This window comes from Oryzias melastigma, linkage group LG2, assembly GCF_002922805.2.
Source record: "Oryzias melastigma strain HK-1 linkage group LG2, ASM292280v2, whole genome shotgun sequence".
Taxonomy (NCBI): Eukaryota; Metazoa; Chordata; class Actinopteri; order Beloniformes; family Adrianichthyidae; genus Oryzias; species Oryzias melastigma.
In genome coordinates, this window is record NC_050513.1 from 10,751,774 (window position 1) to 10,770,087 (window position 18,314).

The 18,314-nt window shown below is 39.0% G+C and overlaps 2 protein-coding genes across 2 annotated transcripts in view; one reads left to right on the forward strand and one right to left on the reverse strand.

Annotated features, from left to right (window-relative positions):
* The window catches only part of dock9b (dedicator of cytokinesis 9b), a gene marked incomplete in the record, with an annotated part of 63,273 nt that extends 58,715 nt beyond the window's left edge, over positions 1 to 4,558 (reverse strand). The window contains 1 exon segment of the mRNA XM_024294234.2: positions 4,098 to 4,558. Within this exon segment, the coding sequence (XP_024150002.1) occupies positions 4,098 to 4,259 (162 nt within the window).
* A 12,495-nt stretch (positions 4,559 to 17,053) lies between these two features.
* Positions 17,054 to 18,314, forward strand: part of LOC112159966 (bone morphogenetic protein receptor type-2) — a 44,725-nt gene continuing 43,464 nt past the window's right edge. The window contains exon 1 of the mRNA XM_024294235.2: positions 17,054 to 17,994. Within this exon, the coding sequence (XP_024150003.1) occupies positions 17,916 to 17,994 (79 nt within the window). The 5' untranslated portion in view covers positions 17,054 to 17,915. The remainder of the gene's footprint in view (positions 17,995 to 18,314) is intronic.

Genomic DNA, 18,314 nt, shown 5'->3' on the forward strand with positions numbered 1-18,314 from the left:
AACAGACCCAACATCCAATTTGAATACATTTTGGATATTGTAAGAGCGTTGACAAGATTGATCATTCAACCTTTCGTCTTTAACCCAAAGCTAACAATTTCTACTAATGCTAGTTGACAAGAAAACTATACATTTAACAAAGGTACACAAACAAAACTTTATTTCTGTAGATCGCCATTCCTACTTCTCAAGGTAGGTTTTTTTCATTTCTTTGACTCAAACTGTTTAAAATTCCTCATTTTCCTAACACAAAATTATGATTTCCAAAAGCACAATCAGACACAATCATACTGATAGCAACTCTGCCAAGGAACTAGAAAATAAAATGCTCCCGAGCAGATCAATACACGGAGAGATGCCCCCGTATCCCACATTGTCTACACACAGCCATAAGTTCACGTTTATTGGTCTTCGCCTAATAAATAATGACTCCACTAAGAAATCAATACACTTTTATGACATCTTAAAAACACTTCATAATTCACACTCCCACAAAGGGACAGAATACTCTTCACTTGCCATATTTTTGTGTCTTTAGAACACAGAAACATGATAAATACTTTAGGAAAAAGATAGTTTATACATTTTAAAAATACACAGCAGTTTCAGATCGGAAACGTGCCTCCCGTCTTGTTCTCTAATGGATTGGCTGGACAGCACTACAGCTGTCCATTGGGGCAATAGGCCATTGTAAAAGAGTTACCAGCTCTGTGGGATAATCAGCTTCTTGTCAAGAGCCTGGCTGGACTGACGTCACCTTCATTCATGTTGCCTACACACCATCATGCTTCCTAGAGCAATCCCCGGTACCAAGCAAGCCATACCACGAGTTAACATTGCCTAAATCTGCTTTCAGAAAGTGTATGTGATGGAACCAGAATGCAGATCCATCTGCTGAAGAGCCTTCCTGTTAAACCTGTCCGATAGGGACGAATGGAGGAAGTGGAGAGGGATCCACTTGTTTTCATACAGCTTGAACCAATTAGGACATGTGAGCCCTCTACACCCTACGCAAGGGATCTGCACACACATTTGTATAAACATAGAGAGCCACATAGCTCTGTGGAGAATTGCATAAGCGCCGGCTGACGTAGTGTTTGGGAGTCAACCTCTGCATGAAAAAATGTGAGGGTGTTGTCTCAAACGGAGTTAAAACTTCAGACTGGTCCCACATGTTGAACACACAAACACATACACTCATTAGTCACTTACCCACCGTCTAATGTCAAATCCCAGAATCAAAAAAGACCATGAGAGTGATCTAATGTCTTCTAATCACCCCTGATGTCACTGTAAGCAGTGCTATGAAAACCATGTGGGACTAGATGAACGTGAGGAGGGGACATTCCCCAGTCCTGATGATGTCAGAGCTCCCACGGGTCCTCGGCTTAAGACCAAGCAGCAACGCCGACTGACGCACATGATGACCAAGCACAGGTTTCATTAGACGTGCCTTCACCAGTTCATTCACTCCTATAAAAATGATGGTGCAAACCAGAGAGCTAATAAAATTCAAAAACTCCTCTTTATGGTTTCGCTTAAGGAAATATGGAGTCAGAGCAACACAACTAAGAAAGCTACACAACTCACTGGTCTAAAAACCCAACAATGTCTTTCAAACTTTCAATTGCCTATTTCCTCATTTCCACTTAGTGGTCCAGATCGGACCAGTACGGTATTTTAGGGATTTCAATTATAAAATGGAACCATTAAACCAGACCAATTCTTAGAATTTTTTGGTCCTCCATTGGTCGTAGCTCCATAGAAAAATGGAACGGAGCAGTTACTGTCATCACACGGGGAAATTGATCGATCAACGAAAATGTTCCTGACTCAAGATCTTCTTCGCCTCCCTCTTTTTGCTAAGAATATCAAATTATTTCCATTCAATATTCCCCCCTTAATCACAGGGGTTAGGGACAGGAGTCACGCACAGAATCTGCAAATCCAGGGAACTGCTGTAGTCGCACCGTCATGACGGACTGCTAAATTATCGGCCTACAAGCCTATTGCCCCTTGATGTTCCAACACTCAATGGAAATGCTCACTTGCGCTGCCCTGACCTTTTTTAACCGGCCAGGAGTGGAGCGGTCCGATCGGGAGCACTCGGTGGAAACATAAATGTCAAAAAAGTTTTTTAACAGAGATATTACAAATCTTTTTGATATCTTTCGTGATATTCTTCTAAAATTAGGTTGGTTAACAATTATGTTTATCTCTATCATAAGACTTAGAACTATCATTTATATAATAAATAGAAAAAAAATGCTTTACTTTACAATAATTAACACTCCCAAATGCCAAAAAATAAATAATTTATTCCATAAAAATCACTTACTGTGGTATCTTGTTTATCGTGGAAGTGATGTTCTAAGTCAGATTATAGATGTTTCAAGGCTCTAGAACCTCTCATTACAGGCTTTATACACATTTTTCAGACAGAAGTGAAATCTTCTGAAAATTTCTTTCTTGTTTAAACTCAAAGTTAAAACCTTTGTTGAAAAATAAGTTGAGTTTAATAGAATGGAAGCAAAGATCTGCTTGTAATCAGAGATTTATTGGGAAAAGCAACATATTCTGTAAAGGAGAAATGGCATGGGGAAATTGATTGGCAATGCTCTAAAGTCAATCAGTATGCAAGAATTCTCAAACTCAATTTACCTTTCGGGGTCCCATTTGTGCCAAAAATACGTTTTTGCGTTGACTGTCTATGTCTTTGGTCCATTGTCTATGTCTACGGAACATTTTATTGAACATTTGATCATGACTAGGTACTACTAAGCAATATTTTCTGTGTGTCCTGTGAAACAACAGGCGCTAACGACTGTTGCTAAGGACTTATCTGACAACCAGATCCAACGACAATAGTAAATGCAAAGTTTTAAGCATAAAGCAAGCAGAAGCATCACAAAGCAAATACACAACTATCATTAAAGTGTGGACTTGCCCATTAAAACAACAATAGCCAATGATAGAAAAAAAAAAGCTACACAATGAACTAATATAATTATGATCCTTACTTTTAAGCAATAGCACCATTGTTGAAATGCCTTCATATTCAGAAGATAATGAAGTTACTAGTTGCAAAACTAAATAAAAATCAAAATATACCACTTTTTTGAGAAAATGTTGAGAAAATTACCTGGATGATTTGATTAAACCGATGGTTGAATCATATACGGTTTTCCAAAAATATTACTTTGATCCGAGTGAAAAAAAATACTGATTTCACACCATAAATAAAAGCAGTTTGAATTTAAGTAAAACTATTCCTTAATTGCACAGTTATTGATTTGTTGTTGGGGGTATTGCATCTGATCTTTTGTTTAAATCTCAACAACTAACACCAAAAATGACAAAACCCCTTTAGATGGCAGACAGTACAACTGTTTATACTTTAATAACTGAATGAACGACATAAAAGAAAGACCAAAAAGGACAACAAGAAAAGTTTGATATGTAAATGACTGAGTCATCAACATAAAAAGACATTTTGAGTTCAAATTTCAGTACAAACCAGGTAGGTTAGAGTAACTGGATTATAGGAAAAGCTTTTATAAGGGTATCTTTGGTTTTATTCAAAGGCTGAATCTGAATACTTCCCCTAAGGCTTCTCTCTACCCCTATATTTAGCCCTCCAAACGGAGAAATATGAAAAAAAATGGTGTCTTCAAATTCGGACAGTACTAATACTCAATGATGCCATCAATTTTCACCGGTCATTTACGTCTGGAAAAGGGCAACGTGGCTCGCCGTAGCAGTGGAGGGGTACAGAGCTCAAAATCCCTTCACGCTACACATAAAAAAACAAATTTGGACACCCCTGTCCCTTCAAATGGCCCTTCAATAGGAGGGGTAGGGCGAAGCCGGAGGTATAGAGTTCAGATTCGGCCAAAGTAGCCATGAGGGGCCCCAAGCCGATCCCAAGCCCAGATAAATTAAGAGTCAGGGATCAAATATTTGCCAAGCCAAGTGCTTGTACTTTTGCAAAGTTTCTATTGGAAAGAAAACCGTTGTGTCTGTTTACAAGCACCGGTCTGGAATCAAATGTCTTGTCCAAAAGAAGTTAAACCAATTACTTGGCTGTCTGGCCTTACCAGAGCGGTGGTAGGAATCCACAAATGAGATTCCCTGAAGCTCAGTGTTTCCTCCTCTTCCTCCGAAGCATTCATTTCCCCAGCTGCTTTAATGTAGTTACAATTCCTCTCAAGGATGGAGCGCAGCCCCTCCAGCAGAACCAGGCTGGTGGTGCATCCCATGATGCCAAAACACACAAACTTGAAGCAGGAACTTCAAAGCCGGGCAACATCCACAACTTTTGCCTAAGCAACTAGAAACGTTCAGGAAAACAGTCCACCGTCTATGCTCCAAAGGAAATCCCCGGTTTAAAAGCTGAGCTGTGGAGTTGTTTCCTCCTGCGAGATGCTGAGCAAGGATGGAGGGATGAAGGACGACTGCATCCTTCAGCTCATTCAGTCGGAGCAGGGCGTCAGCTCGCGCATTCCTCTTCCTTCCTCCAGCCTTCTGCTGAGGTGGTGAGGATGCTCTAGCACTCCCCCGCCCCCTTGCTTTTCTGATTCACTGGTCGGATTTCTCTCTTTTCTTACCCCTGCCAACCCTCACTCATGCCTGCCATTTTTCACTCCTTATCTCCTCCCTCACTCTCGCCTCCCTGCTCCCAGGAGCGTCCCTCCCTCCCCCTGCACGAACAGCTTAGTCACTTCTCGACTCTGCTTTGTCAACAGCACAGGCTGACTAACACCAACAATGAAGCACTCTCTAATAAAAGCCTTTCTGTATGCCTGCTTCCTTCCTACGATCCGAATATGAATGAACTGGTTTGTAAAAAGGGAGTCACGGTTGCGTAGTGGTTAACACTCTTGCCTTACAGCAAGAAGGCAATAGTTCAAATCCTGTCTTTTTAGTGGAATTCTCACAGTGTACAAATTGATTTTTAGTAGCTTTCTCCCACGGTCCATAAATGGGCATCAATTGATAAGTTTAAATTGTCCCTAGGCAGTAAATGTGATTGGATATGCTTCTATGTATCAGGAATGCACTGCGATGGATGGACTCCACCTTCCCGTAATAGTGTTTAGGATAGGCTCCAGCACCACTTTAACGTTGAAAGCGATTAAGCAAATTTATGTTACAGTGTAGGTCTGTCTTTACTTTGAATCCTTTAACACCAGACATGTCACCTGTTACACCTTCTTAACAACCCAACACATTCTCACTCCCAAGTCGTCACATATTGATGCTTGGTTAAGGACTCCTCCATGTCACTTTTTGGCGTTGTGGGTGTACCCAACTCGTCGCTGGCTGTTCCCATTAAATCACAGGTCCCCAACCTTCGAGCCGTGAACCAGAATCAGTCCAGTACCCCGACATGTAACGTATTGGTACTGGTAACCTTATACCAACACCAGACCAGATGCGGTACTGGACCCGAACCGGTACCGGGCGCAAACCAGACGCGGTATCGCATGCGAACCAGTACCAGTTTAAGGTTAGGATATCAGTACTAGGTTAAGGTTAGGGTATCAGTACCGGGTTAAGATACCGGTACCGGATGCGACCTGAGGACCAGTGCGCATCCGGTACTGCATCTGGTACTGCATCTGCTACTTGTGGACCCTTGATTTTACAAACAGCCAGCATGTCAAAAAACGACGAGGTCGGGACACCCGAAACGTCAATGGTCCTTAACCAATTGTCAATCGTGACGACTTGGGGATGATAAGTGTTGAACAGCCAAGCCAGCAAGGCCAAGTGGGCCCCATATGGCTTAAAAGTGAGCAGAAAATGTGGGCCCCAATTGAGTTTGTCCGCAGTTTCCATGGTGGCTCAAACAGTGTTTGCCCTCATTGGCTTAAGTAGGTACTCAGTGGGTTGGCCCGCTATGCTAGCCAGTCATTAGCGGGATTCAGCAGAGCAAACAAGCACCACCAAGGGCCTGGCAGAACTAGCAGGGTCGCTGCCCAAGCTACTGGTCCCTAGGCAAAAAGGCCATTGCAGGCAAACACAGGTAAGCCCACCATGGAAGCTGTGGACAAACCCAATGGGGGGCCCACATTTTAAACCATAATGAGCCCACCTGGCAGTGCTGGCAGGGAAGCTCTCTTTGACATATCGTAAGTCTTCGACCATTCATGCAATTAATGTGAATCGGCTGATTCCGATGCAAAGAAAAACATTATTTTCTTATTGGCTCTGCACTGATATGCAACGCATGTATTATGGCGCAAAGCACGTCACTGTGAAGTGTTGCATATCAGTGCAAGGCCGCTGGAATTGCATTAATTGAAGAGTAACTGATTGAAGAGTTATATAGTTTAAGGAAGAAATCTAGTTGGAAGTTCCGTCAAAGTTGACCTCTTGGTATACACAAGTTTACATCATGGTTTAAGACTTTGTTTGTGCCCTATTCATATGTCTTATTATAACTCAAAGTGTATGCTCAATTATATGATTGAGTATACAGGCTAGCATAAAGTCCAACTCTTATGAAAACCTTATCTTTTGTGTGTCTTTACGATGTTCCTGTAGAATTCGTCTAATGATCGAGGACATGCATTAAAAAAATTAAGCTTAAAGTTGCATTTCTGAGTATTTCTTTATTCAAATTGTTGTGAATTAGTGGCAGACCCAAAAATACAGTTGGTAAAATGTTGTAGGTTTGACATAGAAGCTACTAAGGCAGCTCCCTGTTTGGCATCCGCCTGCAGATGACTAGATCCGTGAACGTCTTCGTTTTTCTCGTCAAAGCTAGCATCTGGCTCTAAACTGTACGGCTGGATAGAACCAATATTAGTCGCCATTTTTGTTGTATCGATAATGTTGGGTTAGTGTAGAGAGATGGACTTGCTGCTCTGCAGAAACTATGTCTTAGAAAACAATGCAGGTTTTCTTGGATTTGACTAAAAACAGCCTAATCATAATTAAAAGACAACTCGGGAAGCTTTCAGAAGATGATCGGAGTGGGACTTTAAGTCAAACCGTAGCTCTTGTGTATTTGAGCTCACGGTAGTATAGCATACATACATAACAGTGTACATGTAAGCACTTCCAAATGTAAATATTGTACTATTATCATAAAACTGTATGATAATATTATAATAAAAAATACAGGTGACAAAGTCCCTATTACAAATAGTGTATTAGCCTGATCTCTTCAGGGGCAAATAAAAGTGCAAGTTCATAGCTTGCTTTGTATTTTTTTTTCTTAAAATTCTATGTCCTGTTCTGTCCTTAGTGGGATAAATCTACTTAATGGCTGCCTTCGTAATCTGGTGGGCCAAAACTGTGGCTTTCTGGCCTCCAGGAGGTGTTCCGCTGAAAAACGGACATCAAGTGAACACTATAAATATTGGTAATGTACTTTAGTGCAGATTGATAATATCATATATATGACTTGCCAACTCTTTAGGCTTGAGGCTGGATATAAATTTACTCAACCGCCTCTTTTTGTCTTGTAGTGCAAGTAGTAAATTCTGCTTTCTATACCAAATTTGATCTTAAAATAAATATTTAAACTGTATTTCTTCATGTTTAAAATTAGTTTAAAAATTTGCTGTGGTAAAACATTAGATGATAGATATGTTTTATTTTTGATAACATTAATTTAGTCTGCTTTACTGATGCTGGTCATTTATCAAATGTTTCGATGTGTTATCTAGTTAGGAAAAGACATAAAAAATAGAAAGTCTCCCCACGACTTATATTTTTATATGACTCATCCTTCAATGAAACCTTTGCTCTTTAAAGATGCCATTCTTGCACTAAATTGGACAATTAAAGATGACGAAACAAATATATAAGGCCGGTTTCCTGGCAACAGCAGCATGTCTGAGAAAGCTTTTGAAACTGATTTGCAAAATAATGCTCTAATAGCAAATGAACAGCACACACACACAATAGTTTCTGCCATAAAATGCTTGAATTTGAGCATTTTTTTCCTCCACTGGACAAGCCGAGGCAGATGTGGTGCATCAATGCTGCCTCCAACAGGGCGACTGCCAAATGTGCAACCACAAAGAATCGATGACTCACCATGTAAAAAAAGCCAGATGATGGTGATTCTAACCCCATTTCTCTCTCTCTGTCCTTCTGAGCCCCTCAGCAGAAACAGAAGCAAGTAGAGACATTGCTTTGAGAAACTCAAGTCCAAGCAAAGAACCGACGCGATGTGTAATAAAGAAAGAATGCCCCATGATAGTCTGATCTAGAATGTTTTGGCACATTAGCTTGAGTGATTTTTTTGTCATGTGACTACATGAAATATTTACTGGTTTGATAAGAATGGCTAAGTTTGAATAATATGACTAAGATTTAAAAAAAATCAACTATATGTTCAAATAGACTTTATTATCCTAATGAAACAGTAAAACGAAGTACTTTGTTCCTTAATCTATATCAAAAATTTCCAAATAAAGTTGATGTAAATGTAATGAACACTTTAGGACAAATTAATAAGACTGATGAAGGGGGATTTTTTTTCTAACAATTTCACCTAGCTGTTTGCTCTCAAGGTTAGCCTCTTAACCCTTATGATGTGCAACTTTATTTAAACTACTAACAAACAGCTCAGAAAAGCTTAACCCTTTAACACCAGACCCTTAGCTCCATTCTTTACATGTTTTTTGACTCCCATAACTCTTCAATTAATTAATTAATATTCCTCACTGCGCTCAAACATCTTCACTCATTATTAGAGAATGGGTGCAATGTTTTCTGTTATTACATCTAAAGCATGTGTCAAAGTCAAGGCCTGGGGGCCGGATCCGGCCTAAGTTTTTTTAACAATACGAGTTTTTTCTCATAAAATTACGACTTTAAATCTCGTAAATTTACGACTTTAAATCTCGCAAGTTTACTAGTTGTTTTCTCGTAAATTTATTAAAGTCGAAAGAAGCCAACAGTCCACCGAATGTACACTGTGAGCTGAAACAGACCGATTAAAATGTGAAAAGAGTCTTGGATTTTAACAGATAAACTGAATGTTTAAAACGTTACAGATGTTTGGAAGTTTCTTTGTTTGATTTACAGTTTATTAATGTTTTATTCATTGATGGTAGCTTGCAGGATCTCTGTAGATCACGTTGATGAAGCCATCCATATCCTTGCAGCTGTTCACTTCCAGTCATTTCTTCCTCCGCGAAAGACAATATCTCCTCCAACTCTGTGATGCTTCCGTCTAAACAGGTCTTGTTTTTGGAATTTTCAATGTTTTTGTGCTAACGTAACAGATTATTGTCATTCATCGTTGTTGTTTTGTGTTGAGATGGGACGTTTCATTTGGAGAAGGGGGCGTCCGGAGCTCTGTTTATGTTCTCCCTTAGTTTCTGTGCATGTCAGAGATGTGACGTAAGGTGGCAAAAGGGCTTCTGGGAAATGAAAGGCAAAATAAAGAGATGGTCCTGTGAACATGTATCTCTGAGCTCTTTATTATACATATGAAACTCCGCACTACCAACACCAAACCCAGAAATAATTTGACCTTGAATCGCCAAAAGGTTTAGAATTTCTTTGTTTTTAACACCGATTTAGAAATAAATCTTGACAAGATACTCCACGTCTTTCGTCTCTGATAGACAGACAACTTTGGTTCTTTTCTCATTAATTTAAGACTTTTAATCCCGTAAATTTACTATTTTTTTCTCGTAAATTTACAACTTTAAATCTCGTAGATTTATGAGATTAAAAGTCATAAATTTACCCTATGACTTTTCAAGTCATAAATATACGACTTTATTCTCATAATTTAGCAGTTACGACTTTTTCTCGTAAATTTACAAGATTCAAAGTGGTCATTTTAAAAATAAAATTTTCTTCATAAAGTGGCCCTAATACGTCGTTTGTATAAGATTTTTGATTACAAAAAAAATATATTTTTATGTCAATTTTTATGTTCTTAATAGAAGTTAAACAAGGTATACAGATCTTATCTTTACTTAATAAACTTTGTTGGAGAGAAGAAAGTCATATTGGTCTTGCGGTAAAGAGAAAACATCCATCTCTAATAATCGACTACAGAAATAATGGTTAGTGACAGCCCTCATCTATACAATACTACAACTTGATTGTGGTATCTAATGAACAAAAACATTTGTATTGATAAATGCTGATAAATACCTTTTTATACAACTATAAACCAATTCCTTTATTGTGAATCCTTATAGTCGTTTTTTTTTTTTTCTTCTGGCAGACAAAACAAAAACCAGATTGTCTTAATTAAAGAAAAGAACGGCTATAAAAAAAACCACAGCAGATGTTGCCAAATTCTGAACCCGCCCTTAAAAGCTCATTCAAGTCAGCAGCTACGGCCGTAAAACCCAGGTAGTTAAAAAACACACAGAGGCTCCCTGATGAACGCCACAAAGTCACGTCTATAAATTCCTTTGCAACTTAAAAGCTGAGGATTGTAACTTCAAAACTAAAACTTTCTGAAGGTGTTTATTTGCGACGGAGCGCGGTAATGACAGACCCAGAGGAAGCCTAAATACAGAAAGGACAGAAACCACACAGCAGGAAAAGTATGCAGCTTTGGCTACGAGACGGCGGCGACTCCAGACTGTAAAGATCAGCTGAAGGCCAAACACCACGGCTTCGGTATCATGACACAGATATAGGTCAGCGGTGCTAACGCGCCTACAAATCTAGAGATTATCTCCAGCAGGTTTTTTACGCCCTAAATCGGACAAATCCTCTGGATCGGTGAAAACCTTTGGGATTCTGCTTCCATGACTACACGATGGAGTCGGCACTCCATGCCAGTTCTGCTCCACATATGCCGCGTCCAACGCGTTCTACATCCAACAAAACCTCATTATTGGACGGAGATGATTTACTGCATATGCAAGCACTGCATTCATTATTAATCGCCCCCGGTGAGCTTAGTGTGACACCAGGTTGCGGAGAAGAAAAAGGGCAAGTTCAAAAATAGCGAGGACACCTACCATCATCTCATCCATTATTAAATAAAAGCCAGAGATCTGATCTGGCGTCCATTGTGCCGGACTACAGACTGTGGGCAAAGATGGGATTATTATGGTACTATAGCTAAGGAGATCACAAAGACGATAACTAAATAATGGACAACTTTAATTGTCTTTTTTTTTTTTTAACAAAACCTGTTAGAGTTTGCTAGGCAACAGCCCAACATCCTGTTGGGGTTGTCAAGGATATTCTCTGTTGTCCGGTAATCTGAAGTTACCCTTCAAGTATGTCGGTTCCATGTTGAGCCAGCAGCTGCACCACGAGTACACCCTCTCAAAAATAGAGTAGAGGATGTTTATCCTGAATGAAAGGTAATGAGAGCCAGATTTAAACCTTCTGGTCCGTTATAAATTGCTGAGTGGTTTGCTTTCAGTTATTAGACCTTAAGGAGAGCTACCAACGTCAGCAAAAGGAAGATTCACAAGCGGTTCAGCAGTTATTCAGTAGTATGAAATGGTACATTTTTATGTCCTATGAGGTCATGATGAAGTGTTGGCAAGTTTGGGGGAAATAACAGTAATGATCTTTTTCCTTTTTGCTAAATGCGTCTTTCTAACAGAAAGCTGAACCAGAAACATGTCAGTAATAAATGTGGTGCAATTCTCTGAGTGTTCCATTCAAGCCTAGTGAAATAACCAGAAGGATGCAGTTAAGCTGATCCAACCCATTATTCCACATTAAGGGTTTCTGCACATTTTTGGGTTGAGCTTCAGGTCCACAATTGCCTCCGATTATTATATTTGGAGGTTGTGGTTATGTTTCTGATCATTAATCAGAGTCTCCGTTATTCGGGGTGTTCCTCAGGGTTTATTTCTTAGACCTCTGCTGTTCAACCTTAGAAACAAAATTAACCCTTTTAACACCTGAACTAGGGCTGCTATGATTAGTTGACAAATCAACGACTAATTGACTATTAAAATAGTCGACAACTAATTTAAGAGTCGATCCTGAACCCCACATTGCCTCTGGTGGAAGGTTGGCGCCAGTGTTCGGCAGATTTTTTTTATCACATATAAGTTGCACCTGACTATAAGTCGCACCCCTGGCCAAACTATGGGGAAAAAAAACACTTAAAAAAAAATGCAACTTGTACTCTGGAAAATACAGTGATCATAATTAAAAGACAACTCGGAACACTTCCAAAATACTATAGCTCAAAAGATGATCCGAGTGGGTCTTTAAATTCAGCAGAAGCCAACAGTTGCAGGGAAAAAAATGGCCCATTGATTATCATTATGCAAAGAGATGAGCGCAACCTTGTAAGCTGGGTCACTGTTGTGGATAAGGCATTGAAATCCAAAATGCAATCAACCTATTTATGCCTAAAAGTCCTAAATAGAAAAAAAAAGAAAAAAACCTTTTGCTGTAAAATCAGAACTTGACTGCTTGCTCCTGGTTGTAAGATGCACCTGGGGCTTCAGGTGATAGAGGGCACAGAACAGGTGTGCGTGCAGTTTGTGTGGTGGCCTTAAAGTGTGCATTTCAGTTACCCAGCAACCTCAGAGAAAGTTGTAACTGGAGTCAGACATGAAACATGCAGCAGCTGCTGACAGAATAGCTGCACACGTTTGACACAGAAAGGAAAGAATGCAATGGTCAGTTTTGCCTGAATGGTTTTGTGTTGTTTTTGAATTGTAAAAAAACAAATTGTGAACGTTAATTTGTACAAATACCAGAATATCCACTTACTGATTCTTATTGGTTATAACCATTACTGACAACATTTCATAGATGTTCAAATTCAGAAGTTTTAGTATTTGTTTTTACTTTAAGTCCCCCTCCGATTATCTTTTGAGCTATAATTATATTAATTATGATTATGCCGATTTTGAGAAAAAAAACTGCGTCATTTTCTAGGACATAAGCTGCGTTTCCATTGACTATGAAATTGCGTTAATAGGATTTTCGATAATAAATTTGCCTAATGGCAACATGACAATTTCTTGAAAAACAAACAAAAAAATAGCTAAGAAAAAAAATAGCATTTATCGAAAAACGTTTTTGAGCTTCGAGGAGGTGTTTTTGAGGCGTATCAAAATTGACATGTCGCAAAATTGCAATCGAAACATTTTTTTCCGAATTAAATTAGTCTTGTGACCAAAAACGGGATGCATTGCTTAGTAGACAGGAAGTAGGAAAAGCCAAGTGGAATGACACGGCATGTTTAGACCCACGAAAAGACTGAACTTTTTTTTTTTACTCCCCAATATCTCTTAAGCAGCTTGCCGCTCCATGGCCTGAATAAGACGCAGACGTCTCCTTTGAAAAGCGCTAGCGCCATGGCTAAAATTAGAACATATCTGCTGTAAATCAAAGTATTCTTCAATTCCGTCACCATGTCTTGGAATGACTTATCATGTGAGTTGGTTTGTGTTTATTGACATAATTACAAATTTCATGGAAACAGCTAAATTGCATTTTTTTGATTTTTACAATAAAATTTTGCGCTTATGTGCAACGGAATAGCCGCTAAAGTTTTTGAGGAGCGAGTAAGCCTGCCCCCATCTCCCATCATTGGTTTGTTTACTGTTGGCTCCACACGCCCTCAAGCTAACATTACTGTTGCAACAAAAAATGGCGACCAATATTAGAGCTATCCAGCAACACATTTCATGGATTTAGTTGTCAACAAGTGGATGCATCAGAATGATTTCGCGGCTTGCCGTTGTAGGTCCTACGTCACACCTACAAGTTTTTTTCCAACCGCTATTTTTTCGTCTGCCATGATTCACAAAAAATTAACTTATACATTAAATTGCCAGAAAAATAATTAAAAAAAAACACTTTCCATCGGAGAGGGTCTTTAAGTACTATTACTTTCAAAGTACTACTGAGTTCGAGTTGTGGGTGCCCCTCACCATCAACACAGACGTCCTGACGGCCTCGGACACGCTCTGCCTCAGCTCCGCGGCGGTCCCGGGCTTGTTGAGCCCCCGGGTGAACTTCCTCGGCTCAGGTGGAGCGGCAGCCATCGCGCGGCCCACCACGCAGCCAGGTGAGGAGGGGGAGCGACAGACGGATCCACGCTGGCTGCAACAGCGGCGGCGGCTGCGTGTCCGGGACCGTGGGTGAAGTTATCAGGCTCGCGCAGCTTTCAAGGCTCCATTTCTGTTCGGCTGGGCTTCACGCGCCCACACCAGTGACGTAGAGCTTCGAAAATTCAAGAACTGTTAAATCCAGACTTTTGGGTCGCCCTGTTTGAAGCTGTCCCGTCACAGAATGCATCAAACCGATTGACACGCCCCCTTCGCCTCGTGCTCTCATCTCCGATTGGACATGGCCGGTCACATCAAAGTCAAAGCCTCAGCAGGGGGCGTGGTTAGAAGTCTTGGGGCTCGCGCCTCCTGGACTCCACTGTCAACATCTTTTAACCTTTCTTTCACTCAAAATAGTACCTAAAAATCATTTTAAAAACATGAGTTCAATAACTTTTGAAAGAACATTTTTTAGGCTTTTCAATCTTATATTTAACTTATTTTTCTATTTTTTTACATTTAAAATTAACTATTTATTAAATAGTTAATTTTAAATAGTATTTAACATAGGTTATAACTGCATTATATCTTCAAACATACATAAAATATGTTTTTGATAAATATCGTTCCTAAAAAAAATTTGAAAAAAACAAGATTTTCTTCTAAATTAAACCTAAAGTAATATTTAATTTCAATAGCTATTAGATATCTTTTCACTATTTGAATATTATTGAGCAGCATATAAGATAGGAAAAGGAAAACATAAAATAACATAAAATAGAAAAAAAGCCTCAAACAAAAGAAGAGCTGTTCTAACACCAGATAATATACGGTATTGAGATTGTCATTGTAAACACGAGTCATTTTAGGATACAAACTGTTAAATTTACTTATTTATTTTTTAAATAATACTTGGTTATATGTTTTATTCAGATATAACTTTAAAAAGTAACTTGGGAGATCATCCTTTTCTTTTTAAGTGTTTATACAACAACAAGTTTTGATCCTTTACTGTTGAATTAATCTTAACCAAAGTTATTTGTTTTTAAATCCTCAGATTGAACCAACTCTGGATTTAATCATATTGTATTACCTCCAGTTTAATCCAGATACTAAAGAAGACATATTAAGCAGACAATTTATCAAGAGAGATTAGTTACATGGATGCAGAAAATGTGAAAGTACACAACACAGTCAAAACTATGGATTAAGATCGCCACCTGCTGGATTAACACCACTGAGACTAAAATTATTAATTTTGGCCACACAGAGGCAGCAAAGTATTTCAAATATCTCTCAATGAAACCATCAGAAAAATGTACTTTAATTGACATAATGTAATTTAAATATTTAGAAAATTATGTCCATATTATGCAATTGCTATCATTTGTGTTTACTCTTTTTGCCAAAAGGGCTTAAAATGCATTTTCCCCCACAAAAACATCAATGTTTTGGGGTTTTTTGGTATACAGTTTTCAAATTATTTATGTCTTTCAACTCTTAAAAATGCACTCTAGCTTTAAAAATAGATAAATTCAGATAGAGCAAACAACTAAAATTAAAAATGTCCCTATTTGTTATATGGTTGTATTTTGTTCAAAATTTAAGGTACCCTTAAGTATTTATTCTTTAATTTTTTTTCAATCTGGATCCTACGGAACCCCGGATATGACATAAAAGCAAAACAATAAAATGTTTCATCAAATTAATATTCTGTGCACAAAATAGCATTGTTTGGCCAAATTAGTATTTTAGTATCATCAGGTTCCTACTACTAATCTATTGTCACAAATGATTAATGCGTGGTCACAAAATACTAAGTTGTGCCAGTAAAATACAAATTTATGTGGGAAATGCTCACTTGTGCTCACAAAATGCCCATTTGTGGATGCAAAATACTACCTGTCCTCATAAAATGTCAATCTGTGACAACGAACACTAAATTAAGGTCACGGAATGCTCATTTGTGTGGACAAGATACCAATTTGTGTGGATAAATGCCAATTTTTGCATATGAAATACTAATTTGTGCCCACAAAAATCTTAAATCATGCGAACAAATGGCAATTTGTGTGCAGAAAATACATATTTTGTATTTTTTACCCACAAAATGCTACTTAAATGCTAATTAGTGGCCACAAATACTGAATTAAGTTCGCAAAATGCTAATTTGTGCTTGCAAATTCTACAAAAATGTGAATTCTTGCCATCAAAATGCTAACTTGTGTGCACAAATGGTAATTTGTGTGCAGAATATACATATTTTATATTTGTTTTGCCTACAAAATGCTACTTAGACGCTAATTAGTAGCCACAAATACTACATTAAGTTCCCAAAATTCTAATTTGTGAACATAAAATAATATATTTGTGCCTGGAAAAAGGTCATTTCTGCCATCAAAATGATAACTTGTGTGCACAAATGCTAATTTGTGTGCAAGATATACATATTTGTTTTTTGTTTGCCCCAAAAATGCTACTTAAATGTTAAGTAGTGGCCACAGATACTAAATGAAGTTCCAAAAATGCTTATTTGTGCACACAAAATACTAATATTTGACTGCAAAATGCTAATGTAATACCATCAAAATGCTAACAAATGCTAGTCAGATGTTAATTTATGGCTCCAGAATACTAAACTGCAGCCATAAAATGCTAAATCATGGCCACAAATATTAATTTGCGAAAACTATGTTTTTATTGCCATTTTGGAGCTCCATAGAACACTACATATTCGTAGAATTGTAGTCATGACAATTTCTGTCCCCCCAAAAAATCTTTATGGCCATTTAGTATTGTGAAATTGCTCATATTTGTCATATTTTAGTAAAAGATGTTAAAAAATTGTCTTTAAAATTAAAAAATGAACAATAATGTTGTGATGTTCAAGAAATATGTGATATGTAAAATAAAGGGCTTTAATACAATCATAAAATCAATTAAAACATATATTTTTTATTTTTATATATTATCATTATATTGGTTACATTGAAATATCGTTTTAATATGAATAAATATCACATCTGCTTTATCGCTGAAATGGTTTGTAAATTTTCTTGTGGACTTGTTTATGTCGCTCGGTGTGGGCTGCAGTGCACGCCCCTGCTTCAGTGTTTTCTCCCCGCTGTCGTGTCTCCGGTCTGCGGCACAGTGGCGCTGCTCCTCTCCGGCTGACTGAGCGCCGCCGCCGCCGTCCAAAGCAACTTGATACCGGAGACGAGTGGTCCAGACGAGACAGCAAACGAGGCGTTCCCATCCGCCCCGATTAGACCGAAAGATATCCATCTCCTCCCTGCGCCGTCTGTCAGCACCGGGGCAAAAGATCCGGGTCCAACAGAGCGGCTCCGTTCGGCGCTCGTGACTTGTGGCGGATTTTATTTGGATTTTTTTTTTTTTAAGGGAAAAAAATCCGCCGAGAAACCAGACGGGACGCGCAGAACTAACCAGCTAGCTAAACGGCTAGTTTGCGGTCAAGAAAACCGGGAGCGGATTATCCAAAAAAATTAAACAAATACGATTTACAGATGAAGCTAGGTGTTTATACGAATTAGATTAGCCTTTTTTAGTATTTTTTGCCATAGTTTGTCTGTTTGCACAAGTTTCCCAGCAGCCAGACAGGCGCCTGGGTTGCTAGCATGCTAGTTAGCCGAGATGGAGGTTTGCGGGCACCGCTCAGACGGCACATCCGACAAACAAGTTAGCTGGCCCGGCCGCGAGTCCGGTGAGTCCGGTCTGTGCCGGAGCGGAAAGCGGGACTAACTGGACTTTCGTGCGTGTGGGGGGAGAAAACTCCCGACTTCTCTGGATGTCTGTCCAACTTACCGACTGGAGGATTAAAAGGGGACAAGAAAGGAGCAGAGATATCGCTTAAGACGGACCAAAATAAATAAATAATAAAAAGGAGCACCGAAACTACCAGACCAAAGTCGACGAACAAGAGCCATGGCTGTGGGCCGGACCGCGATGAGATTTCTCGCTAAATTTGGGTTTTGCCTCGCGATTCTTCTGACTTCAGTGGCTGGTGGGTGGATTTTAGTTTAAAAAAATAATTCGCATGCTTACTCTTTTGGCTAAATATGACAATTCTGTTTATTTTCATGTCTGTGAATTGTGATTTAGCTCCATAAAAGCACCTCTGGCTCCTTTTGATTTAATCATTTCGTGTACAAAGGCCCGGAGGGGGGAAAAAAACAGAGCCAGACATCCCCCAGTCCTTGTCTGTCAACTTGTGCTCAGGACTGGGAGCTGAAGCCAGGCTCCTGCGAGACCTTGAGTCTGATAAGATAGCAGGACCTGCATGGAGAATGGGAGGAGGGGGTCAAGTGGAATGTGTGGGAATGG